This window comes from Astatotilapia calliptera, chromosome 19 (genome assembly GCF_964374335.1).
Source record: "Astatotilapia calliptera chromosome 19, fAstCal68.1, whole genome shotgun sequence".
NCBI classification, from domain to species: domain Eukaryota; kingdom Metazoa; phylum Chordata; class Actinopteri; order Cichliformes; family Cichlidae; genus Astatotilapia; species Astatotilapia calliptera.
In genome coordinates, this window is record NC_137440.1 from 5243931 (window position 1) to 5269207 (window position 25277).

Below are 25277 nucleotides of genomic sequence, written 5' to 3' on the forward strand. Positions count from 1 at the left end.
ACTGTCCTCTTTCTTTGCATCTACTAGTGATATTCATTTGTTTTCATTTAAATTAAGTCCCAGTACTTAACCTGACCTGTAGTAAAAAGACATTATCGGGTTTAAACTTATTATTAGAGGCCAGTTTAACATGATAATGAGACTTTTGCTTTCTACCCAGCTCTAAGTCACTATGTGACCAACATAAACTCTTAAGGTTACTGTTTCTGAGTGTCATCATCACCCCATAAGATTAAAGCTAGTTCAGGATTAGTCCTTAAGAAAGCAAAGGAGTCATATTTCTTCTCTTCCCTCTCTTCTTTGTTTAAGCCTGGAGTTAATCCTATAAACCATCTTTAACAAGAGCGACCTACACCCACTTCACCCTCCATCACCTTTCTTCTGATGTCTATGCTTCTGTGCATCTCTGTTTCTCTCTCTCAGTCCAGTTTTACAGCTCAAGCGATAGTTACATCATATCCTGTGGAGTGGAAAACAAAGGCAGTGATCTGGATTGTACTGACCACGAACACTATACAGCTAACCAATAGGAAACAATGCTAATGACGGGCACACGGGAAATCGTACGGTCTACGGTCTGCGTCTACAACTACAACAACTTCAGACTTAAACACAGTTAAAAAACGACAAAAAAGCAGACGCAATTAAGCATAACTGAACTGATGTGAGGAAAAATGGAAAAGAACAACACTCTTTGTCAGAATATAGACCAATATGGGATATCTATCTGAACCCTGTTCATCAGAGAATCCACAATAAAATCTGAATACATGGAAAATAATGTTTGAAATCTAAACTCTAAGCACAGGACTGGAATTCACCCTGTGCTGTAACTAATGGCGAATAAATGCTCCAAATAAACACTATATATTTGGTTAATGTGAAGATATGTCCCTCCTATCAAGTTAAACTGATAGCAGAAGAAAGAAAAAGAAGAAATGCACACTTTTTGTTTTGCATCCAACAATTTCTATAAAACTATGCTGTAAAAAAGTATTGTCGTCCTTCCTGGTTTCTTATTTATTGCATATTTGTCACACTTAAACGTTTCATAGGATGAAAAATAAATGTAATAATAGACAAAGATAAATTGGATAAATGCAAAGAGCATATTTTAAATCATGAGTGAATTTATTAAGGGGAAAAAAGCAATGCACACCTATCACCTATCTGCATCTCAACCAGATTTAAGTCTAGATTTTGATTAAGCCACTCCAAAACATTACACTTTGAGCCATTCAGAGGAGGCCTTGCTTGAGTGTTTCAGCTCAGTGTGCTGCTACATAAACCAAGTGTCCTTGGGCTTCCAAGCATGTAGTAAGGACTTGATGTTTTAGTGAGAAGATTGATGATTCCCTGAATTACGACACATTAACCAGGTCGTGAAGAAGCAAAGCAGCCTCACACTATCACACTACCACCACCATGCCTGACTGTGAGTATGATCTTCTTTTGATGAAATGCTTTATAAGATATAAGCCAGATGTAACGGGACTCGAACTTTCCAAACAGTTCAACTTTTCTTTTCTCGCCAATATTTTCCAAAAGTCTTGGGGATCATCAAGATGTTCTTTGGCAAATGTGGGACCAGCCTTTGAGACTGTGTTGGCTTTGGTCGGCAGTGGATATCATATGCCTCAGTATCGTTTTTCCTGTTGGATCATGACTGCTGACCATAACTAAGACAAGTGAGGTCTGCAGTTCTTTAGATGTTGTTCTGGATTCTTCTATGACCTCCTCGGTGATATGTTGAGACGCTCTTAGAAAAAGTTCTCCATTTGTGAATAATGGCTCTCGCTGGGTTCTCTGTAACCCTTTCCAGACTGACAGGTGTCAGTGACTTTGTTTCTAATCTGCTGTTGAGTTTCTTTAGATCGTGGAATGATGCTTTATGAGATAATTTATTAAACAGGTATGGCAGTAATCAGGCCTGGGTGTGGCTACTGATTATTAACCTCAGCTTTCCAAAACAAATGTGGTTAATCACACTTAATCCATCCCTTGATTTAACAAAGGGAGCAATTACTTTTTCCCTTAATAAATAAAATCAACATTTTAAAACTAAAGGTTGTCTGAAGTTTTTTTGATCCGTCATCAGGAAGGAGACAAACACTTTTTTTAAAGCACTGTACTTCCATCACTTTGAGAAACTGTCAGTACTACAAATCTGCTTACATTATGCTCCTTTCAGCAAAAAAACTGTCCTGTATTCTTCCCCTGAAAAGGACAATGTTACATTTCTGTTGCAGGAATTAAAGCCTTTTGTATGCACAGCACTTTGCTGTCTTGCAATGAGATACTGTGCAAACTATAGTGATCAAACATGTGAATAATGAACTCTTCATTTTCAAACACAGCACAGGGAGACAGACCAAACAGGAGACAGGAAACCCGACTATGCTTAAATGTTTGTTAGACTGGGTTAAGTGGAAGTGAATGAGAACTTTGTTTGAGCCCCATTTTGCATTAAGAACCTAAAAACATTCTGAGTGTTCAAAAACATCAAAAGCAGGCACCAGGTCCTAAAACTGCCAAGGTAGCAAACCAGATTTTGATATGAGGTGAAAGAGAGCAGTAAGAGAAGCAGGGGAGCAGACTGGGAACAGAAAGGAGAGGTGTTGCCCTCTTTCTGTATGCAGCAGGCAGAGCGAGCTTCTGCAGAACAGGCCTCCATAACAAAAGCTAAGATAGAGAGAGAGAGGCAGAGATTGGGAGTCACCTCCCTCTGCTTCTGTCTCCCTCTATCCATTTCCTTTTCTCTCTCTTTCTTTCATTTGCATCAGTTTGGGTGCGAGAGCGTCACACAACTTATTAAATCAGCATTCCAGGAAGGATTACAGTGACACACACACACACACCCTTTCATGTAGTCAAAACAGAAGAAAGGGTACTCAGAGCAACAGAGAGCAGGTTTAGCAGTACATACCACATCTCTGTTCATCCTTTAGTCCATCTCATTTCTTCCTTCTCTGCTTTTCCGTTAGAGGATGCAGAGTGAGGAGAAGGGAGGTGCCGTTGATGTTGTGGCAATCCCACTGCAGAAAGAGAGCGAGCGAGCGAGCGAGAGACAGAGATGATGCTAACACAGGAGAGGCTAAAGCTAAACTAGCCACCAGCTCAGTATGGGACGGTGGGGTGAAAGGACGGATGGGAGGGATGATGATGATGATGCGGCACCTTTCAGTTTGGAAACAGAGAGGGAGTGAAAGAGAGAGGGAGAGGGGTCGCCCTGTTACCTTGGAAACTGAGATGATGTGATGGAGAGGGTGGAGCTGAGTTCTGATTGGTTGACAGGGTGTGGTGCTCCCCTTCCTGAGGGAGAAGAGAAAGGAGGGGGGAGGATGACAGCGCAAAGGCTGGGTTGTGAGAAGCAGCTGCTCTCTCTCTTTTCTTTTTTTCCTCTGATGCCAGAGGACACATAGGGAGCACAGGAAGTCCTCAACGCCCCCCACTGGACAATCCTGGAAGTGCAGAGGAAGATGAGGGAAGCCAGCACAGTACAGCACATTCCCTAACACCAAATTCTATGTTACACAGGTTTCTCACAAAGCAAAAGCTCTGTAACATAAACATGTCCCAACTTTGGGGATAAATAAAGTATAAATAAATAAATAAATTATGAAATTTAATAAGAAAAAGAAAAAGTCTCACATAAATTTTTATATATTAAAAGTTATTTCAAGAAATGCATTACAATTTTAAACACATAGGGAAATAGATAGAAAGTATATTTACATGGAGTGAGAGATAAAAGGGGCTTAATGTGTGTGTGTGTGTGTGTGTGTGTGTGTGTGTGTGTGTGTGTGTGTGTGTGTGTGTGTGTGTGTGTGTGTGTGTGTGTGTGTATTAACTAAATGCCTGGTTAATACACAGTACATTACTGCATATGCATAATAGCAGCTCAAAGCACAAGTTTGAAGAAGAGGTGTAGTTTCATTGTCTGATAATACTGCCAACATGCAGCAACAAGCTTAAATTGTGTGTATTTTGTGTGTTTCTTTAGGTTGTAGTCTTTGCATTAGACTCTTTTAAACTGCATTCAAATCCTAAATGTAAGCATTTATACAACATATAAACCACTAGTAACAGTTATTGGTGGGTGATAATGTATTGAAACAGGCACCGTATATCAATATTTTTTAAAACAAACATAAGTATTCTGGGAATACTATGGACAAGAGGGCTCATCTCATGCACCACCATCCTGAGGTAATTTTAGCTGAGGAAATTTACATTTAATTGGCTCAACCAAAAAAACAACCAACCAACCAGCTACCTCCTTTTTCAGAGCAAGCTAATGGCTCAGTCAGACGAGGGAAATGAGGACAGCAATGTCACTGCATTTACAGAAAATTGGTGGCTACATGGTGACTGAAATTTTGATCACATTCTGTCACCTATTGCAACTTGGGGGACTAAATGAGCTTGAGGATGTTGCACACTCTCCTAATCAGAGTTAGCCTTTCTGCAAACAGTTACAGTCTGATCTGGACCGACTGCAATCACTCAGAGATTGTTGAAGGTTTGCAAATAATTGCTGTGTCATTTATAAATGCAGGTGTTGATATGATGTTGCCATCAGTCTGACTAGGACCGATGACAGACTAACGCCATCTTATTACAACATTTTTTGCAGGTTCAAGTGATCCGATAAGATCCGTTTATCTTATCGGATGAAACAAAAGATTACAAAGTTTAACTTTGCGGACATAACTTGAAGCAGAAAAATTGGTTAAAAAATCGCAAAGTATATTCGCAATATATATTACTGCAATACTAAGCATATCATGCAAGAAAATCACAAAAATAATTCACCAGATAGTAACAAACACGTTGAAAAACCTCAAATAAATACATTTTTTTCAAAATCAATAGTGCAATTTTTTGTTAACTCCAGGATGGAAAGAGAGCCACTACATCTGCTGACAAATACTTTTTACCGATTGCTGTAAGGAAATCACTATACTGTGCAAAACACAGTATTTTTTTTATATTTTTCTTCCAAAAAGCCAGATTTTCTTGTCAGCAGTTATCCAGGCTACTGAAGGTCTTTTAAAGTTTGTCTTTGGACACTGGCTGCTTTTTCACTCATTGTCAGTCTCGTTCTTGCACCTGACTATTTTTAGATAATTGTTTGTTTGACAGGCATAATGTTTTTGCACCACCAGGGTGATTCCCAAAGATTAATCTGCCAAAAACTTGGCATGTCTTGTCATGGTGTACAATGTTTTGAAGAGACTGAACAAGCAGAGGACAAAAGAAGAAGTAGCCGTTCTAGAAAATGATTTACAGCAGATGAACAGGATCTGAAAGTAATCTTCTACAGAAACAGGAAACAGTGCTACTGTGTTTTACAGATGGCTGTAGCTACTTGCATCTCAGCTCCAAACCACGGGGGGTGGTTGATTCTATTTGGGTGATTCCATCAACTAAAACTGATGGAAACATGAACACAGAAAAGCACTGTCAGAGTTTGATCCACCAAGCACTAACATCTGGGAAATTGTGTGATTTAAAATGCCCAAACAGACAACAACAGACTTTGTCTGCCGTCTTTGACACCACAGCACCATCTGCTGCCAAGAAGGTAAGTTCAGGTAGGAAACTGGAGACAAAAGGCCGCTTTACATCAGTTATTCACGGCGCATTTCATTTCTTTCAGTGGCTGCATGTGCAGTTTTTCTCTTAATTCACCTGTTCGTTTACTGCTAGAAATCAACAAACAAACTCCTGTGTGTATGAAGAAACTTCCAAAGGGAACAATATTAACTACAAAAATCTTACATGAACTGCTCGTGTGTGTCCACTATTACTAGCCTCTGACACTTGCATTCAAAATGTTTACATTTACTTCAGATGTTGGTCAAGTGGCTGTTTCTTCTTCCTCTTCTTCGTCTTTTTTCTTGAACAGAAATTAAATGTAAAGTGCTGGAAACTTGTATCTTCGCTATGCTTACAAAAATGTATATTTAAAAAAATCATATATAGATAATTTACAGAGCCTTTAAGCTAGTTTATATATGAAGCTAATAAGCGACCCTAGCACTTGCAGAACATCCCGCGGCCACCAGAGAGCCTCCTATAGAGACGCGATGGGGTTGTGGGTGGATTCATGCTGACATAACGTTAAAAAAAAGATCTAAATAAGCTTAGTGGTTAATAGTATGGCAAATAAACTGCCTTATATTTAAATGTTATGTTAATCATGATTTATTAGGCATAACCAAAGTGCCTCTGAAGTAACGTTTTTTTTTTTGCCCTTATTGTAACACTAATTATTATAAGTCAGTATTAATCATATGATTAATAGCTGCAGCAAATCAAGCACTCAACATTGATGTAATGAATTAATGGAACAACTGATATAATTTTATTTTTAATGACAAAAAATAATCCAATTTCCTGTGACTTTAAACTGAGTATAAAAGAAAGAAATATGATCCATAATTTATTCGTCATGATAATTGACACACTTAAGTCAATTCATTAAGTCGTGTTCTGTTTGTCAGTAAGCATAGCTGCTGATATTTAAGGCACGATGCTGATCGTTATTGAGGTTTTACATGATTTTTTTTATGTGCATGTGTTTTCAGTAAGGGAAGATGCTGATGTGTAAAGGTTTATACCACCAGATGGAGCACTTTACATTCTGTTGGTGGAAGCAAGAGTTGTAACCGGTAAAACGAATTTCATTTTTGTGACCTAATAAATATCATGAGTTTTATCACTGATGTTGGAAAATTAAAAAAAAACAAAAAATGAAGAAGACCAAACAAAACAAAAAAAAAAAAGAGGAATGATTAAAGGCATATTTAAGCACTGTAACAATTTTATATGTGCTTTCATTTTATGCTACTTTTTACTTTAACTCCATTAGATTTCAAGAAAGTTCCTTTCACTCAATTCCAAACCAGGATGTCTCATAAAAAGTTCCAACTTTGTCAAGTACAACGTTCAGATTTTGTTTGATAATCTAAGAGTAAATAAGGGTAACCCTGCAGCCTAATAAGAACATTGTTTGGAGGGACGGTTTTGGACTAATGCTTAAGAGGTTGGAGAATAATTAATTGCTTAAGTACTAGTATATATTCCTGTTAAAACATCATGTCAAGGACCTGAATTCAAAATTTCTACTGAATATACAAAAAAATATATATATATCAGCAAAACATAAAGTACACAAAGCCCTCAGCCTTCAGACACACTATTATTTTTATTATTATTTGATGGTCCAGTAATGGTTAGTCGTTAGTTAAACCATTCTGATACAATTGTATTCAATTCTTTAGGCCTTTGTTTGTTTTTTTCTGAACATCTTGAGTACAGATGCCTCTTTTGTCACATCTGCTGTGTTTATGGTTTACCTGGGAACCCCAAGTTTAATGTTTAATTGCTTGTTTTACTTAAAGGGACATCACATTTACTATAGATAACCCTAATCTGACAAGTACTGTAACAAGGGAGTTCAGCTGCATTAGCTTCATTGTAGTTGACAGGTTTATTCAAAGCTTATATATTTATCTGTGAGATAGGTCAGTGTAGGTTTAGCCTAGCTTAGCATGAAGCCCGAAAGGAAAAAAAACGTTAACAAAAATACGAAAAGTATTCTACTCAAATTACACTTCAATAATTTGATTTCTATATTCCATAAGAACTTTTTTAATCAATTATTAATGATAAAAGCTCAACATTTATCACTGCCATCAGCTAATTCTTTCACTATCATTTTTTCCTACATATAAGTCATGCTGAAGCTAAGCTACAGTTTGTTATGGAATTACAGAATAAATATCTACTTTTTGTAAAAGATCTTTTTTGTAATTTAACCCACCGCTTAAATTGTGAGGAGGAATTTAGTCATTACGTTGCACCGCTGCTAATTAGCAAAAATAACAAATTTAAAACACCTTCACCAGAACACCATCACAGAATAAGAGCATGGTTGTGACCAGTCACAATGCAAATGAATACACAAACACACTTTATGAAGTACAGGGTTAATTTACTTGTACTTCATTTAAGCCGTTGTCTTATTAAAAAAAAAAAAAAATTTAAAAGGTGCTGGAAATGCCAGCACCGATTTCGTTTCTGCTTCGACTCCTACGATAAGAAACCTTATTAAAACACTTACATGTCACGTTTTGGTTTTTATTATAAGACTATAAAAATATACAGAAATATAAACAAAGATTGACAACTTTGGAAAAAAGAATCTTTATTTGGAAACATTATGGAGAGCAAACAAAGAAAAAAAAGATCTTTTAGAGTTTTTCCATTTCTGAAAATCATTTTTATTTACTATAATACAGCGGATGTTAAAAGTCAGTTGGTTTGTACACCGGTGTGATTGGATAAAGGCAGATCTTATTGGGGAAAAAAAAAGGTAAATTAAAAGAAGAGTCGATTGATTGATGGAAAACTACAGACGAACTTAGTCTTATATCATCTAGCAGCTGAACCCCACCCTCCCTCAGCCCTGCCCCCCAGGAAAAACACTCTCACACTCTCTCCCAGCCTCACTTATTCACTTGCTTCAATGTGCCCTTCAAAATCCTCCTCTGTCCAAAATCATAAAATCTGTAAAGTAGGGTTTGGCTTCCGCTCTGAATATTTTCTTCCTTTAGCACAGCTTTGACCTCATCGCTCACATCTCAGAAGAAAATATTTGCCCCATTATAGATGCAGGTCTCCTTCAAAGTGCCCTCTCAATCAGACCTGTGATGTGAGGTTAGACATGTGTTTGGCTCCATTCCTTTCCCCTCAGTAAAACTTGTTTTATCTCAAGGTCATATGCGAAACCAATCATCTAAGTTGGTTCTGTTAATTGCATAATTGTCCACAATTAAAAACATGACATTTTTAATGTCTAACAGACCAGTTTTTTGAGCACCGACTAAAAAAAAATAACAAGACTTGCTTTACAAAGCAGTGAGCCATTATGAGGTCTGAAAAGAGTGCAACGAGGACACAGAAGGAGACGGGCGTCCAAAACAGGACAAAACTACATTATATCACTGACTCGTCTCTCAATGCTGACATTCACTGAGGGATAATGCTTGGCTGTAGCGCTGGAGAAGGCAGCAGAGAGGAAGTTCATAAAAGTGGGTTAAATTATAAATGAAAGTACTTTTTAAAAGGTTCTTCAAAAAGGGGAAAAAAAGAGAAAAAGTTTATTAAAGTGAATTAAAAATGATGAGGAGCACAGCAGCTGCACGCGAGCAGGACATTTTAGTGGAAGTCTCAGGTTCACCACAGTAAAACCCTTTAAAAATAGACATTTTCAGTTCAGTACCTACACCGACATTCACTCTGTGTCTGCTCGTCAAGCTCACTGACAGTTTTTGGCTGCTGCTTTTAAACCGAGGTCATTTCTGCTGCCTAAAATGTGTTTCTGTCCATCTGAATCCACGTGCTGCACCATTAGCAGGAAGTTTAACCTGCCTTGAACCTGTATCTGTCATCCTCACAGACAGCGACCACAAATAACACATCTGGCTAGCTTTTTAAACACACTCAAAACAAATATTTACATATTATTTCGTATAAATACATAAACTAATTGAGAGTACCATTAATATAGACTTTATAATTACAGAATACAGAAGCATTTTAGGGGCTGATTTAGGACACGACCAGGAAAGATGTTGTTTTTGGTGCCAATTAAATTTCCAAATAAACCAAATTAATATTCACTTACTGTTTATAAGACACAACTATATTCTATAAAAATTGAAATGACCTGCACACATATATTTCTGACTTTTGCTGGCATGTGCAGATTAAAAGTGTGGCTATTTTCTTTATTGTTTCTAACACATCAACAGTAATGGATGCATTCAGATTTAGTCCCCCCGACTACAAAAATAGTTATTTATTAAATACTGTAACTATTATGTAGTATATAGCATTATTTTATTGGCATATTTTAATTACAAAAAGTGCAATATATACCTTTAAAATGTAATTGTTCGCTTCATGAGAATTTTATTCCAAATTGTTACCAACTTGTACGTTTCAGCTCATGGAAAAGCTTAAAAATGATTATTACACAGCAGACAGGAGAACTTGGATCCAGATGGACAGAAGACCAGAAATAAGGAGTTAGATATCCTCTACGGGGCTTTATGTTCAGCACGAGAGGCTTCATTTATGTGCCTCCGTCTCCCTCAGTGTGCCGCAGACGAAGAAAGCAATGAGATTTTTATTTGTGTGTGTGTTGGACAGGTCAAAGAGGAGTTCAAAACTAACCATCTGTTATCAAACCCACTCCCATCCCCTGTGTAAACACACACGCTCACTCTCTCATTCACACTCACACACCACCCAAACCACAAAGAAATATGATTATAGCTTCTGACAGATTATAGTCCAGTACCCCGTGGTAGTTCACTAAATCAGCAACTTCTGCTGCTGATATTTTTTTATATATTTATATATACTTATATATACTTCTTTCCTCTATTTAGGGAAAACTATATAACCAAAAATATGATATTAAGTGTTGATTTCTTGCACAGCGGAAAAAGAACAAATGCCAAAAAAACCCGAAAATGTTTTCTGAAACGTTCCCGTTAACCCAAAGAGATTCAGATAAAACAATGCAAATCTGAACAGGAGCTCATTTAGTTTCATTTCTTTCTTTTTTTTTTTTTTAACGTTAAAGCTCTTTTTTTTTTCACTAAGTGGCAAAAACAGAGACATGCAAACTTTTGATTTCAACAAACCAACAGAAACGGGAGAATGAAAAAAAAATGGAAATGAAAAGATGTAAAGCATCCTCTAGGAAGTAAGCCCAACATGGAAGACGCCTCCTTGAACCAAACAGGTCCAGAATGCATCGCAACGTAGTGGTTTCCTTATTCATGTGCCATCGTCGAGGGGTTGCCGTCCCTTCCGATTGAGAGGCGGTGCATTAACAGTTCGAGGCTCTATGGAGACACTCAGGAACAGTTAGTGTGACGACTCGCTCACATGGAGCATCACAAATCCAAAAGTCCACATTCTCCGTTCCTTTTTCCCTTCTGAATCCCCTCCTTCCCCATGATGGGAAGGTACAAAGTGGCTGCGATACAAACCACAGGTCAGTTCACACAGATACACCATCACACACATCATCAGCATCATCACACACAAACACACAAGCTGGGTCGATATCTGACGTTACAAAAAATATTTTTGTTTTAAAAAAAATGAAAAGAATGGAAAGAAAAAAAGAGCTAAGCAAACAGACATGAAATTGGCATGTGGACTTTTGACACAAATCGTGCATGTGCTGTCCTTGACGAGGGTCAAAGTTCATGTAGCGGGAAGGGGGTTCTTTGTTTTTTTTCTCTCTTTTTTTTTGTCATTTAGGATTTAAAAGTGAGAGCGCACCCATCTGCCACCTCACCGAAACTGAAAAGCTCTTCTACAAGGCTTTGACTTCATCTCGCGCCCATGAGTGTGTTTGACCTTTAGTGTCTTGTTGATCCCTCCTTCCTTCTTATGAACAAAGGTCAAACAAAAGAAGAAGAAATGTTTTCCTGTGCTGAAACCTGCAGGAAGACTGAAATCCTCACAGTCAGCATGTGTGTTAGTCAGGTAGCCGGTCAAGTCAGCTAATGAGTCCGCCAATCAGTCCGTATCAGATAATTTCACATTTGAGTTGCAGTCGCAGGGATTCAACTTCCCTTTTCTCTTATCTCGGAGCGGGGATGAGGAGGGCGGTGCTTAATAGGGACTTCTGGCCCCCAATGTGCTATTCCGTCTGGGTTAAAGGTAGGAGTGTGTCCTGGGATCCCAAGAGTCTGTGTCTGACCCTGTGGAACGATTAGTGTTGTCACTATGTGCCAAATCAAAGCGGTTCATTCGCGGTTTTCAGCTTCTGTATCATGAAGGGGGGCAGTCAGATACAAAAATTAGTTCCAAAAGGTGACGTGCGATTGTAATTCTCTAATCCAGGATTTTCCTCACAGGATGAGCAGGTCTCACAGATTAGGTTTGATCCAACAAATGGTCGATGCGCCTCTAAACCCCCAAAGCTCATTCACCTCCAAGTCGATGACAAACAGCAGCTGATGAATCCCCCAAAAATCAGCAACCAGGTTGTTTTATTTTCCATTTTTATGAGCCCGCCAGCTATTTGTAGAGCAGAGGATGACCTGCAATTGTCGGCCGTAAGCGGCTGGCAGCGCGGGCAAACAACCACCCTCCACTTCACTTCCCAGCATGCTCCTCTGGCTCTTATATGAGCGGGTCAGGGGGCAGGGTGTGCTGGATCTGCTGTGGCTGCAGGGGGGGCGGCAGCTGCAGCGGCAGCAGGGCCTCCACCATGTTGTGGCAGTGCGGGGGCGGTGTCCCTTCGCTGCTGGAGCTCTCGGCCACCTCGCCGCCGTGGAAGAAGTAGTCGCTCTGTACAATGAAGGACTCGATGACGGCCTGGTTCAGCTTGGTGGTCGACAGCGTGTCCTTGTTCTCGAAGTCGGGCCGCATGAGCGTGGGCCAGAAGCAGATGGACAGATTGTCGGCTGTCATCAGGGTTGTTTTGCTATGCTGGCTCACTCTGCGGGGAAATAAAAAGGTTCAAAGTTAAATCAACACTGGAAACAACAGCTCCAGAAAACAGGTGGTCTAAGGTGACAGCACGTAAGGAAATGAAAATTACCTTGACTTTTTATTTATTCTTTAACTGCTAAAAACATAAGAAAGCAGATAAAGGTTTGTCAGTTAAAGTGGACTCGTGATGTTCATTTCAGGCTCCATATTTTTATTCGTGGACTCTGGAGTGGCTTAGCATGATTCACAGTTCAAAATAATCCTTATTAATTAAATAGCCAACTTCCTTCCGACTGACTGCTGCTCATAAACAGAAAGTTTAAACAATAAGTGGGTGGAGCTTGTTTGAAACAGCATATAGATGACGGGAAAGAAGGAAAAGCCGAACGGTTTGTCTTAAAGTTGTCATACTCTGCTTGGTTACTGTGTGCAAACGAACCAAAAACCATGCATTGGGATTTTAGCACTCCATGATATTAACACATACCTCGCTATATTCTCTATAAAGTGACTCTTATATCACATTTAAATGTATTCAGTTACTTAGTGAGGAGCTATTGCAATATTCAGTAAATTTAGTAAGACCGTTCTAACATGATTTATGCCGTTTCACTGCTTTTCACTCATTTAGGGGATAGTCTGGTTCCTTTGAAGTGGGGTTACGTGAGGTACACGCTCACTGTCAGTGTGCTATCTTCAGCAAATGGCAGCAGGCGTGCGCCCAAGCTGACAGGAGCCCCGAATGGCACAGGAGCAGAGAAATGTACAGCTGTGAACAGAATCGAATGCAAAAACCCACTTTTCTGAGGGACTGTTTTTGTCAGTGGAGCTCGGTGCTTATTAAGAGAACGACTTCTTTCTTAGTGTGTTTCAAACTTTGACAGCTGCTGTTCCATTAAGCTGAAGTGTTCCTTTAAACTTCAAGATATTATTTGCTGGTTTACTAGTGCTGTGCAGCGAACGGTGCTGGAGACATGGATAAAAGCCACATTCTGTGATGGAGTGACGACATCGATCAGCATGAGGAATGTCTGCACTTATCGATGCATTCCTAGTTTAATGTCTTATTTGCAGCTTTTGCTTCATGTTGTGTGAATTTCATGTTCTTTATTTTCTCTTTTTTTAATTTTCAACCATCTGTGTCGCAGAAACTGTCAATTCATCACAACTTGTGTCCTCCCCAACTTAATTTTTGGGATTTGCATGCCGTTGCCCAGCTTCAGAGTGACTTCATTTTAGCACCTGGTAGAAAAACCGTCCCTCTTAAAGCTGCTCGGCAGTCTGTGTCTGTTCACCATCACCCTGTGTTGCAGCTACAGGCTGTAATAGTCTCTCATCTCATGTCTCGCTTAATGTTAGGTCACCTTGTCCGCCTCTTATATTAGTCATGGGTGTTGTTTAGAATTTCATTTCATGTCGGACATTTTCCCTCTTTACTTATCTCACAGGATAACACTGCTGTTTAATTCAAATGTGTTCAGGTCCTCTCATATGACTCTGACCCTTTGAAACTTGTGTTTTGGCTTCTATTTTTTTTTTAAGTCTTGCCCACAAACACCAAACCGTAAAGAAGCTCTAAAAATACAAAAATCCTCTTGCATGACGACCAATGAACCTCAAAGCTCTGAAAGAAATGTTGCTGCTGTCTCTACATTAACAGGGCTGCTTGCTCTATCAGTGAAAGCTAACAAATTAAGTAATGATCCCTGGATGTCAACTAAACTAACACAGAACCAGAGAAGAAGACAAACATTTCACTCCTGTGTTTTATCCATTAACTGTAGCGCTGCCGTTCACTAGATGTCATCTCCGACCATGTCCTGTCAGTCATGATCGATATTTGGCACAAAATCAGACTTTGCTTGATGTTTCAGAGTGATTTATACTCATTCTGTATCTGCAAACTATGTAGACATTTGCGAAGAAATAATTAGCATTCAGTCGCTGCAGCAGTTACAAAGTACAGCTGTGGTCTCAACTCAAAGGAAGTTAAAATGATATCTGCAAGCGGCTCTTTTCAAGTTTAAGCGATGCGTTCACTGTCACCACAGGTATACGGCCATTTTGACTTTGAAGCCTGCAAGCATTTCACTTAAAAAAAACATGGATAAAGAAACACACAAGAGGGAATGTACTCTGTGCACACGTGTGTGTGTGTTGCCTTTCATTTTTACCTGTTGAGGTGTGTGATGATGTATTTGAAGACCTGGTAGTTGACGGGAGGAAACTTTTTCACAATCTCCCGCAGTGCCTGCAGACGCTCCATGTAGTCCATGATTTCTAACACACACACACACACACACACACACACACGCACACGCACAGAGAGAGAGAGAGAGAGAGAAAAGACACAGAGCGTTTTACATTTTACACACGGTCTCTCTTGGGAAAGGAAATTATACTCCATGGAAAACAAAAGGCTGAAACGCTGCCAAAAGCAGCTCCCACGCTGTGCACAAACAATACACACGCAACCACACACACAACAACACTAAACCTTGTGGGCAGAAATAAAACTAGCCTTCCCTGTATAAGGTCTGACTGTGCACTGGTTAAGACAAAACAGATCAGCCTTTGCAGATTAGGAAAACAAACATTTGTTCTCAACTGTTCAGATTTCAGGGGAGACAAAAAAGAAACACAGCATCTGATTAAAGACCCAGTAATCATAACTGAGGCACAGAGCTGGGCAGAAACACACTGGGCAGCAGCAGTTTCCCTCCCATGTGTTCAATAATTCCTCACTGTCACCTGCTTGAACTATTATTTGTTGCAAGATGTTATGTCTCATTACCCAGACAGGTTTGATGACTAACCATAGCTGTCACAGAAGCTTATCATCAGATGCAGCAGGGACCACACAGTTATTTATTAGATCAATGTGCAATTTAAGCGATTTCAAACCACAGCCTCCTTTTTGAAAGAATTTCTTGAGCTTTCCACAGTATCGATCAATTCCTTCTTCTGATTCCGCCTCATTTTTTGACTTTCAGACTTCAGCAAAGTTGAAAAGATCAGTCACAGTAGACTGATTAGCTGCACAAGCATCTACGGATTCATTTGCTATTAGGAAATCAAATATCAGCAATTTGTCTGATACCTGATAAGTTCACGCCACAGAGCTGCCAAACTGATTCGTCTGCAAAGACATGTCATTAACAATGGCAATTCAAAGAAACAGAGACAAATTATTATTGCTATTAAATAACCAAGTATAAGACCAATCAGTTGAGAACGTATGACAGTTTAGAGACTGATAAGACTGCGAGGGCTGTGCTGTATGAAGCCTGAGGGGTGTATGTTAGTGAGGCTGTAAGGCTTCCCTTGGATCACAACATGTCTTTGGAGTACGACTGTACTCATCATCAGGCATCATTACCGTAAAGTGTAAGGCAATAAGCTTATCTTCTGTTTTTCTGACAATGTGTCAGACAAAAGTGTGTATTATTATTGAGTAAATTAAACTGCAATTAAAGGGACTTGTGAAAAAATGTTTCATTAGGATGATGGTGATTTTCTAAAAACTCTTTGATAGGATGCCAAAGAGGAAGAACCTGAGAACTCTGGATACAAATGAACTTCCCTTTCTGCACAGCAGGAGGAAATGTTGATAAATCATTTGGGTAGACGGGAGGAAGAGAAAAGGGGATGACGTATAGCACAGGTCCTCAGCTGGAACACACAACTACACAGAACATCTGTATGCCTTAAACATTAGGCTTCAGGATGCCCCGCTTCTTTGCCCTTTCCCACAAAATTCCTAATTGGAAAGACACAGTGTGTTTGTTCGCCACATGATGCATATCTTTGGATTCTTGACTGCGTCGTTAAAAGAGAACAGTCTGGGAAAGTATGACTTTAAAAACAAAAAAAAGTAATCGGATTTAGCATCAGACCCTTATTTGGTTTAGTTAAATGTTAAATTTGATCGGGGAAAAAACAAAAAACAAAACATTACCAAGTAACAAGAAAGATCCTGCTATATTCCTAGAAGGTAATTTGTCTGTTAAATTCTTCAGTATTCCACAGCCTCTCCAGGGAAAGCATCACTTTCCTGCCGGCGAATGCTCAATGGAGCTGAAACGCTCCACTTACTTATTAAATATTTAAAGAGCAGATGTGAAATAAGAGCTTCTACCTTTGGATTGTCATAACAAGGCCGCTTCAACAAAACCCCAGCCTGTCCTATCTGGAATATTCTCCAGGATATTCCAGACATTCCAGGACCAGCAGGACGCCATTTATATTTGTAGACACAAACGTAAAGGCCAACGTGTACCAATGCACAGATTTATTCATCCTGCACGCCATCAATCATCCTAACGAGGAGCCAACGGGAGCCTTTGACCCTCTAATGGCTGGAAGAGGTTAAAGGTCGTTAAATGAATGCAGTCACAGCTCGACACAGTACACCACGGGACCGATATAACGACCGACTCCAGCTTTTATTAAATATATATCAGCCTGACAGCATCTCACAATGTATTTGGTTCAATAAGGCGATAAAGCTCAGTGTGCACATGTGTTTAGGCGAAGCTTTGATGATCCCCATCGGGAAAAGACCCTGCTGCTGCTACAGGAAGCTATTGTCGTTGTTATTGTTGTCACGGAATGAAAATAAATAGAAGGATTATTAAAAATATGCTGAACAGAAAAGGCAGAAAGCCAAAATCAACTTTAGAACTGACTAGAAAAACTAACACAGTTTCCATTACATGAGAAATTAGTGCAGCAGTTTGAAGCTGATCCAGGCAAAACTGCAAAGGCTAAGTGCTTATTTACAGGTATATGTATTGTATGCCATTGTTTATGTTCACAGTCTCTTTTTTCCTTCTCTGATTACAATGTTTGAAACTTTTCCATGTGTCTTGATTCACTCTGTTATCACATCTATTCAACATGACCTGAAACCAGCAACAACAAAAGCCTGATTCAGGCTCCAGGATAAGTACACTGGTGTCAAACCTGCTCGACAAGTTGGTTACCCTCCTGATGGAAACGTACTGTCGTGTTTAACTGCTCCAAGTTTAAAGAAACAGACAGGAAAGAGGCACCTCAAACTAGACCTTAGTCACGTAAGGAGCAAAAAGATAGAAAGAGAAAGTCAGAGAAGAAGAGCTGATTTAAACGATTCCTTTACCAACTATCAGTTATTTTCCTGGTCATTAATTTGTATATAAATTCTGAAGTTTCCCATGAGAGATGCTGACCAGAAGCCCTGGTTCCTGCTCTATACGAGTCATTTTCTAGAGAAGAAAAACCAGCACCACCCTCCAGATTTCTTCTTCTGTCAGTCTATGAGACTTTTTACAGTTCTCCTTGTGTTTAATTTTGGCTCGCTAATCTGCTGGAGTCAGCCTGATGGTTTCAGCATTATAGACACACAAGCGACACACACACACACACGCAGGATGTCTGACAGCATCCTAGGCCTGAAAAAGCCTCTTAAAAGTGAATGATGTGACTCAAAGCTCTGAGCATGTGGAAACAACTAAACTTCTGCAGCATTAAGGCCAGCTGCTACAGCAGACAAGAGGTTAAAAGTAGAGCCTGACTGATTGGACTGAGGACTGTTAAGGCCGATACTGATATTTGGCAATTTAATTCTGCAGGCCTCTGGTGGGAAAACTATGCAACATCAACACTCATTACATGGTTAAAGGGTGTTTCTCCAGTCTCCTCTTAACTTCTTCATTTTTTAGCTGCATGCATGTGCCTTTATCGTGGTACGACTTTATGTTATTCGCAATAGCACAATAACTCAAAAGTTTGAAGCAATGCTGATCAAACTTTTTAGGGGTGTAGGTATAGTGCTTCTTGTTTATTTTGAAGCTATGGTGTCATTTTACTCTAATGTATCACATTTGAGTTGTAAGCGGGTAAAGGAATATTCCAGCATGCTGCCGCCCAGTGAACCTAACCCTCCATTCACTGTTTTGACTCTGTTTAACATAATTACATCATTTCCTACGTGTTTAACAATTCCTTTAACTTAAAAGTTGCACCAAGTTTTTAATGTGTCTGTCTGGGTGTTTTTGCTATCAGGGCTTACAAAATTGCAGTTCATGACTCGGGTGTGTGTTCATTCTTACTTGCGGCCTCCACCAGCTCTGGGTGCAGGCTGTAGGGGATCAGCGGATCGGGCAGGTCAGCAAAGAAAGCCTTCAGCGCTCCAGCAACGGCATTCACCGCCACATCCATCACCACAAAGTCAATACTGTGATCTACAGGGAGAGGGAGGGAGAGAGAGAAAAGAGGCTCAACAGCAGATTCGCAAGGTCACTCTGTTTCTGAAGCTTGTTCTGTAGCATTCGTTTCATCCTCTGCATCACAAACAGGAAAACAGCAAAACAACTCCACCCACACGCAGCTTCTGGTTAATACGTTCAAACTCACTGTCCTCTAAAGTCTCCCTTTAGGACCTCACAAACAGTTAAAGCACTCTCCTTAAACCCTTTGTCACTGTGCTCAGCACATTTGTTCTTTTCCTTGCTGTTGTAGCATCAAATTACATTTTTCTGCACAGAAAACTTCCAACACAGTTCTCCAGCCCTGTTCTTAAAAAGTATAAATCACATCCTTCCCATTTGATCTTTTCTACACAATAAAGGGAAACAGCAAAGCACCCCCATATACAATGCGATGTCATTTAAATATGCATGTCTGAATATCTTATTATAATATTCTGATCTAGTTCCCTCGAGTGTAATGTCATTCAAATTTATTCACGTGTAGCATAACTTGTTGTTTTTCTGGAAGGGAAACTGTTCATGATTACGAGCAAAAACAACAACAGTATCTGGCATCACTGGAGTAAAAATCCATTATAACCTATTAGAATATTGTAATTTAAAAAGTGGTAGAGGGACTGCATGGTAGCGTCTGTATGGAATGTATAGTAGCGACCGACTGATTGCTGAGGTAAGACTGTGGTTAGATAACCTGTATTTATCACCCTGTCATTTGTCAGTCAATGTCATTACTTTATTTTTTTAAGTGGAACTGGTTGTTGATTCAATCGCCTGAGATTAGTTGACCTTAGTACTAGGGCTACACGATTTCGCATAAAATGAGAATCACGATTTTTTGGCTTAGAATTGAGATCACGATTCTCTCACGATTTTCTTTTCCAGTATAAATATTTATTGCGCTTATTAACTGCACATCAACTTCGTAACAGTTGAGACTGAACATAAAAACAATAAATAAACATAAAAACAACAAATGTCTCACGTTTTGTCGTTGCCGCAAAATGTTGTACTGCTTGAAATTCCGTCTCCACCGTTGCTCGACGCTGCGTGTATAGAGCAGGTAGTGCAACAATAGAAAAATAGTTGCGGGACGGCACCGTGTAGCGTTTGTCTAGGGTGTTGATCATTTTCCTAAATCCCTCGTTTTGCACAGTGTTGATGGGAGCCATATCTTTGGTCAGGTGATAAGTGATAGCCTCCGTAATTTCTTTGTGCCTGCGGGAGTTCGACGGGTAAAGGGAAGCGCTGTATAAGGTTCCCGTTATTGATGTTTGGGTGGTTGACCGGGACGGATTTTCTCCTGTCACTTTCTCGTCATCCCTGACGTGCTCTCCGTTGTTTTTCCCCTGCTAATGTTAGCATCACACGGCACAGCTTCTGTATCACGTGGTATAAGGCTCCGCCCTTGTCATTTGTTGAGCAGGAAGAGTGAGCGCTTGTTTTCATGCAGATTACATCCCGGATCAAAATGCCGGGACGTCGTCGTCTTTTTTTTCCTTTTCTTTTTTTAAATCGTTGTCATTTGGAAATGAGATCGCACATAAGTATGAATCGAGATCGCGATTTTCTAACGATTAATCGTGCAGCCCTACTTAGTACCCATCTGCCAGACGTTGCTAATGGATACTTCACCTGTCATCATTGCAAGCTGCTCAAGATCAATCCCACAGTCTCGGGTCAGCACAACATTACCAGTGTACATATATGAACCTGAAATGGTGTATTGGTGTTTTTGCTTTAACAAAAGACTATTCGTGCAATAACATTTTAGTAAGTCACTTCAAATACAAATTATATGTAGCATACTTCTGCACTGCAAAGCATGAAAATAAATATGTAACATGTTATGTGACAAATGGGTAGAAGACATTGAGAGGCATTTATTTGAGTATTTCAGAGGAGCTGGCTATGGTTCATGTTTCGGCGTCTGTTAAAGAACGCTAAAAAACAAAATGTGCTAGCAGCTTGTTATTAGTTAACCAAAGTATCCTTCCTTTGAACACTCAGCTTTTAAGCTCAGCGCTTAGCAATGACACAAACTCGATACGAACTGCTTTTCTGGACTAGATGACCATCGTTTGAAATGGAGGGAGGTCATCTGGACATCTATGGCTACATATTCAATGGTTAGGGGGAACAGATGGCAAAATTACATCCCAGAGACACTTGCAGCCACACAGATGTATAAGCCTGTTATATGCATGTTAAGCCTGAGTGTGGAGCAGATTTGTGGATCCGGGACCAATAACCTGCACTCATGTCCTCACATACGAGTCAAACAGGATTTAGCTGGGTCAATGTTTCAGTTTGAAAGGATATTAAAGAGCCTGTCAGTTGTGGTGATGCAGCAGTGAGGCCCACAGCTCAGTTTTTGTGTCTGAGCAGGAGAACAGAGCTCCTCTCTGATCACAGCTAACAGAGGTTATCATGAGTGTGTCTGGAGGCACAGAGGGCCGAGTGTTTCTCTGATGGAGCAGCGGGACTGGAACAGAATACACAGCCAGCTCATGAAAGCTTTTTCTTGCTCTATTATTTCTAATGAGGGAGAATGGATGCTTCAGCTCCATCACGTTTTACTTTCTGTTTCATTCACAAATCAGAGGAGAAAAAAAAGTGGGTTGGGTCCAAATCGATCAGCTTTCTCATTAACCCAGGGTAAAAATACTCTGTAATGACAGTTCAAAGGAATACGTGGAGAAAGAAAAATGCGTATTACTTGCTGTTATGACACTCGGCAACAGCCAAATGACATTTGGAGGGAGGAGAAACGGTGAGAAAGAGGACAGAGCCCTAAGGTAACACGACAGCTGTCACAGTGAATCTGAACGCATGCTGACAAACACGCTGAGCTAGAAACACTTGAAGGAAATGGAGAGCATTGAGCAACGGAGGGATATAAACAACAGGAAATGCACAAATGAATTTAGGAAGGACAGGGTGGGAAAGGAGGAGTCGAGTGAAGGAGGTGAGGAAAGGAAGGAATTTCAAAACAAAAAAATGGTGGCAGCCACCAAAGCCTCAGCCTCAGATACACATCATCTTTCATATTAAAAATGTTTTTTAATATGAAATAATCATAGAATAACAAGAATATGCTCGAGCTCTTCTCCTGAACAGAGGACCAGAAGAAACAGAACGCAGAAAAAAAAATAAGAAATGCAGAAATGATTCAATAATCATTGCACGCTTCATCTCAGTCAAGTCTCCATATTTCAGCACCTGGCTGTAAAATGCCTGACGCTGCTGACCATGTGCTGGTGATTTCTGCCTGTGGTGACTTTATTTATACTAACAGCCCGTTTGGCAGCTCCCCAACCATCATGAGAAGTTTCGACTGTACTCCACAGGGCATGTGTTTCTCTTTAAGCACTTCTGCTGCGTGGTCAGGTTTGGAATCGGTCTTTTGGAGTTTTCTCTGTGGGTTAAATATATTGCACACATCACACATGTGCTGTCACGGTCCGCTGTGACGGACCGAGTGGAGAATGCGTGTAATGGACCAAGGTGCGTACACAAGTGAACAGACGGGAGTGAGCTTTAACAGAAGGCGAGCCTTTATTATGGCTGAAAACAAGGTGTGCAAATACAGCAGGGATGGCGTGGCTAAACAAAAACCTAAACTGGGAACAAACTATGGTGAGGCTATGGCTTGGAAGACAACAGACCAGGCATGGAAACACGGAGGGTGGGAACACAGACGACGCGACACAGACTGTAAGAAACACAGAGACTAAATACACATGAGGGATGATCAGGGGAAGTGGCCACACATTGGAACGCAGCTGACACACATGAACTTAACGACAGGACAGGAGGAGTGAGCTGAATACACAGACAGTGAATGCAGGCCTTCAAAGTAAAACAGGAAACATGAGACATGAACCGGGGAGACGTAGTACAGGGGGAGGTGACATAACTGACAGCATGAACTTGACAGTACAAGACACACAGACATAAACACACGAAGGGCAAGGGAGACGTAATGCAAGGGTAACATAATTACAAAAAGGACTGGACTACCTTAAAGAACCTAAGCAAACAATAAACATCAAAATAGGTTAAGCATAACACACTGGGTCACACGACCCAGGACCATGACATGTGCTGCTTGATTCTGGAAATGTTTTCCAAAGAACTCCCAGGTTCTTATAACAGCACGATTTAAGTTTATGGGAAAATAATTTCGAAAGACATTCTGTGAAACTAATAAAGACTGTTTGCCTCCATGCTTTGAAAATCCAGCTATGCACGCTCTTTCTTCCGATTTCTTAATAGTTAAATATGTATTCATAGGTCTATTACCACTACAAGCATGTGTCTGTGCAGATGAGTGTTTTACCTTGATCAAACTGTTTCTGAATGTTGTCCTGGTCTGTCTTGTTCCCACTGACGCGATACAGGCCCTCTGTCGTCAGACCTGGAAACACATACAGCCATTTTCAGCAACAGCTCTAATGGACTTCATTCATGTGGACTTAAAGCAGCATTAAACACACAAAAAAAACTGTTAAAGTGCTGAGCTGAAACAGATGGGCCAACAGAAGCACCGTCTCATCTAATGTGGTTTTCCACATTAAAACATACTGAGAGTATTTGGATTTAAAGCTAAAAACTATGTCCTCTTTCTAGGATTTCAAAGCCTCTAATAATATTCACATTAGACATGTTACATTTAATTAGAACTTTTCTTTTATTTCTTTTTTAAATACTTGTAAATGCTTGTTGTGACACTGGTTATGATGCAATTAGGCCACAAGCTGCAGCAGAAAGAAAAACAAAACTTCCTAGAAAACATTTACACATTTTTTAAACATATAATTCATTTGCTCTGAACAAGGGGGAGAACAGCACTACAGAAACAACCAGAGACATATATTCCATCACAATCTCCTGAAACCAGAGGCAGCAAATATTATACAGCTGTACTTAATCCACAAAAGGTAGATCAAAGGAGAAAAGAGAGAAAACGGAAAGAAACTTTAGTTGGAGTGCATTTTGTTAAAGGAGGCATTTACACCTTTCTCCATTTCTTGTCAAACATACACTCACCAGTCATTAATTACACCCTGCTAGTATTTTGCCTTTACAGCCAGCATACATTCAACAGCGTGCTGGAACATTTCACAGAGATTGTGGTCTGTGTTGACATGATAGCATCACATAGTCGCTGCAGATCTTAACATCTGAATGATTCATCAAACCAGGGGAGGTTTTCTGATCCTCTGTTGTCCAATTTTGATGAGGCTGTGATAACTGTAGCCAAGATTTCCTGTTCTTGTAGGACCAGGTGTGGTTGTCTGCTCCTGTAGTCCATCTGCTTCAAGGTTTGATAACCTGATTGTAACAAGTGGATATTTGAGTTACTGTTACCTTCCCATCAGCTCGAAGCAGTTTGACTACTCTCCTCTGACACCAAAAGGGCATTTTTGAACACACTCCCTGAATATTTTCTCTTTTTCTCTGTAAACTAGAGATGGCTGTGTGGAGAATTCCCAGTAGACCAGTAGTTTACGAAATAATCGTACCAGTTTGTCTGGCACCAACAACCATGCCATGCTCGACGTAAATTAAATCAGCTTTCTTCCTCAATCCATGTGTGACTGCATAAAACTGCTGCTGCAATGCGATGTAATTAGATATTTGCAAAACTATGAAATGCATGTGTTGTAGATTGGCTATAATCTAATCTTTTATAAACCACCATCTCCCTCTGGATGCAGTTAATAAGGTGTGACAATAGTTTAATATTACTAGTTTCTTTTTTTCCTTTTTCTTTTAAACATACATTTTGAAATGAAAACCTTTATGAGTGGGACACAGACAGAGGAGGATGAAAGTGGTAGGTTAAACATCTCTCTTACTAGCTAAATGTCAGCTGAACATGACACACACAGCGAGATTTAGTCAAAAATATGACGAGTTTTGGGCCACCCACACTATGTTATTCATTATTAAGCATCAAAAAATATATACATCACATATACTGCAAGTATATGTATGAGTGCAAGTATAAATTATGACCTTTAGTCTTCAGAAATGACAAATTCAACAGTGTGAGACCAATTTGAGACGAATAACATCACAGAAAATCGCAGTGCAACATGAGCACCAGTCATCCAAAGCAGCAACAGCTAGATCAACAATTTTGCTTGCAGACTTCAGCTGGTCTGAGAGCAGCTTTTGTTAAAACCTCGGACCATAAATATCACAGCCAGCTGGCACCTGACAGCTGATCCCAGACCAGCACATACGAGACAGAGTGTCTTAATTAGAGCAATAATGTGTGTTCTGCCTGCAGGGAAGAACACACACGCGCACACACACACACAGGCACACACACATGCATGTATACTGCAGTGTGGATGACCTTGCAGCAGCCACTACACAAAAACTACTGTCGTGTGTGTGTGTGTGTGTGTGTGTGTGTGTGTGTGTGTGTGTGTGTGTGTGTGTGTGTGTGTGTGTGTGTGTGTGTCCCTGCAGAGGCAGTTA

General features: G+C 39.9%; 2 protein-coding genes across 2 annotated transcripts in view; both read right to left on the bottom strand.

The window, feature by feature from the left end:
* akap6 (A kinase (PRKA) anchor protein 6) overlaps window positions 1-3205 on the bottom strand; it is a 220964-nt gene extending 217759 nt beyond the window's left edge. Inside the window, exon 1 of the mRNA XM_026151733.2 lies at window positions 2927-3205. The gene's annotated coding sequence lies outside the window, so the exon portion shown is untranslated. The remainder of the gene's footprint in view (window positions 1-2926) is intronic.
* Window positions 3206-11317: 8112 nt separating this feature from the next.
* The window catches only part of arhgap5 (Rho GTPase activating protein 5), a 53576-nt gene continuing 39616 nt past the window's right edge, over window positions 11318-25277 (bottom strand). The window contains exons 4-7 of the mRNA XM_026151197.2: window positions 23125-23202; window positions 18627-18758; window positions 14709-14814; window positions 11318-12541 (exon numbers count right to left, since the gene is read on the bottom strand). Coding sequence (XP_026006982.2) covers window positions 12223-12541; window positions 14709-14814; window positions 18627-18758; window positions 23125-23202 — 635 coding nt within the window. The 3' untranslated portion in view covers window positions 11318-12222. The remainder of the gene's footprint in view (window positions 12542-14708; window positions 14815-18626; window positions 18759-23124; window positions 23203-25277) is intronic.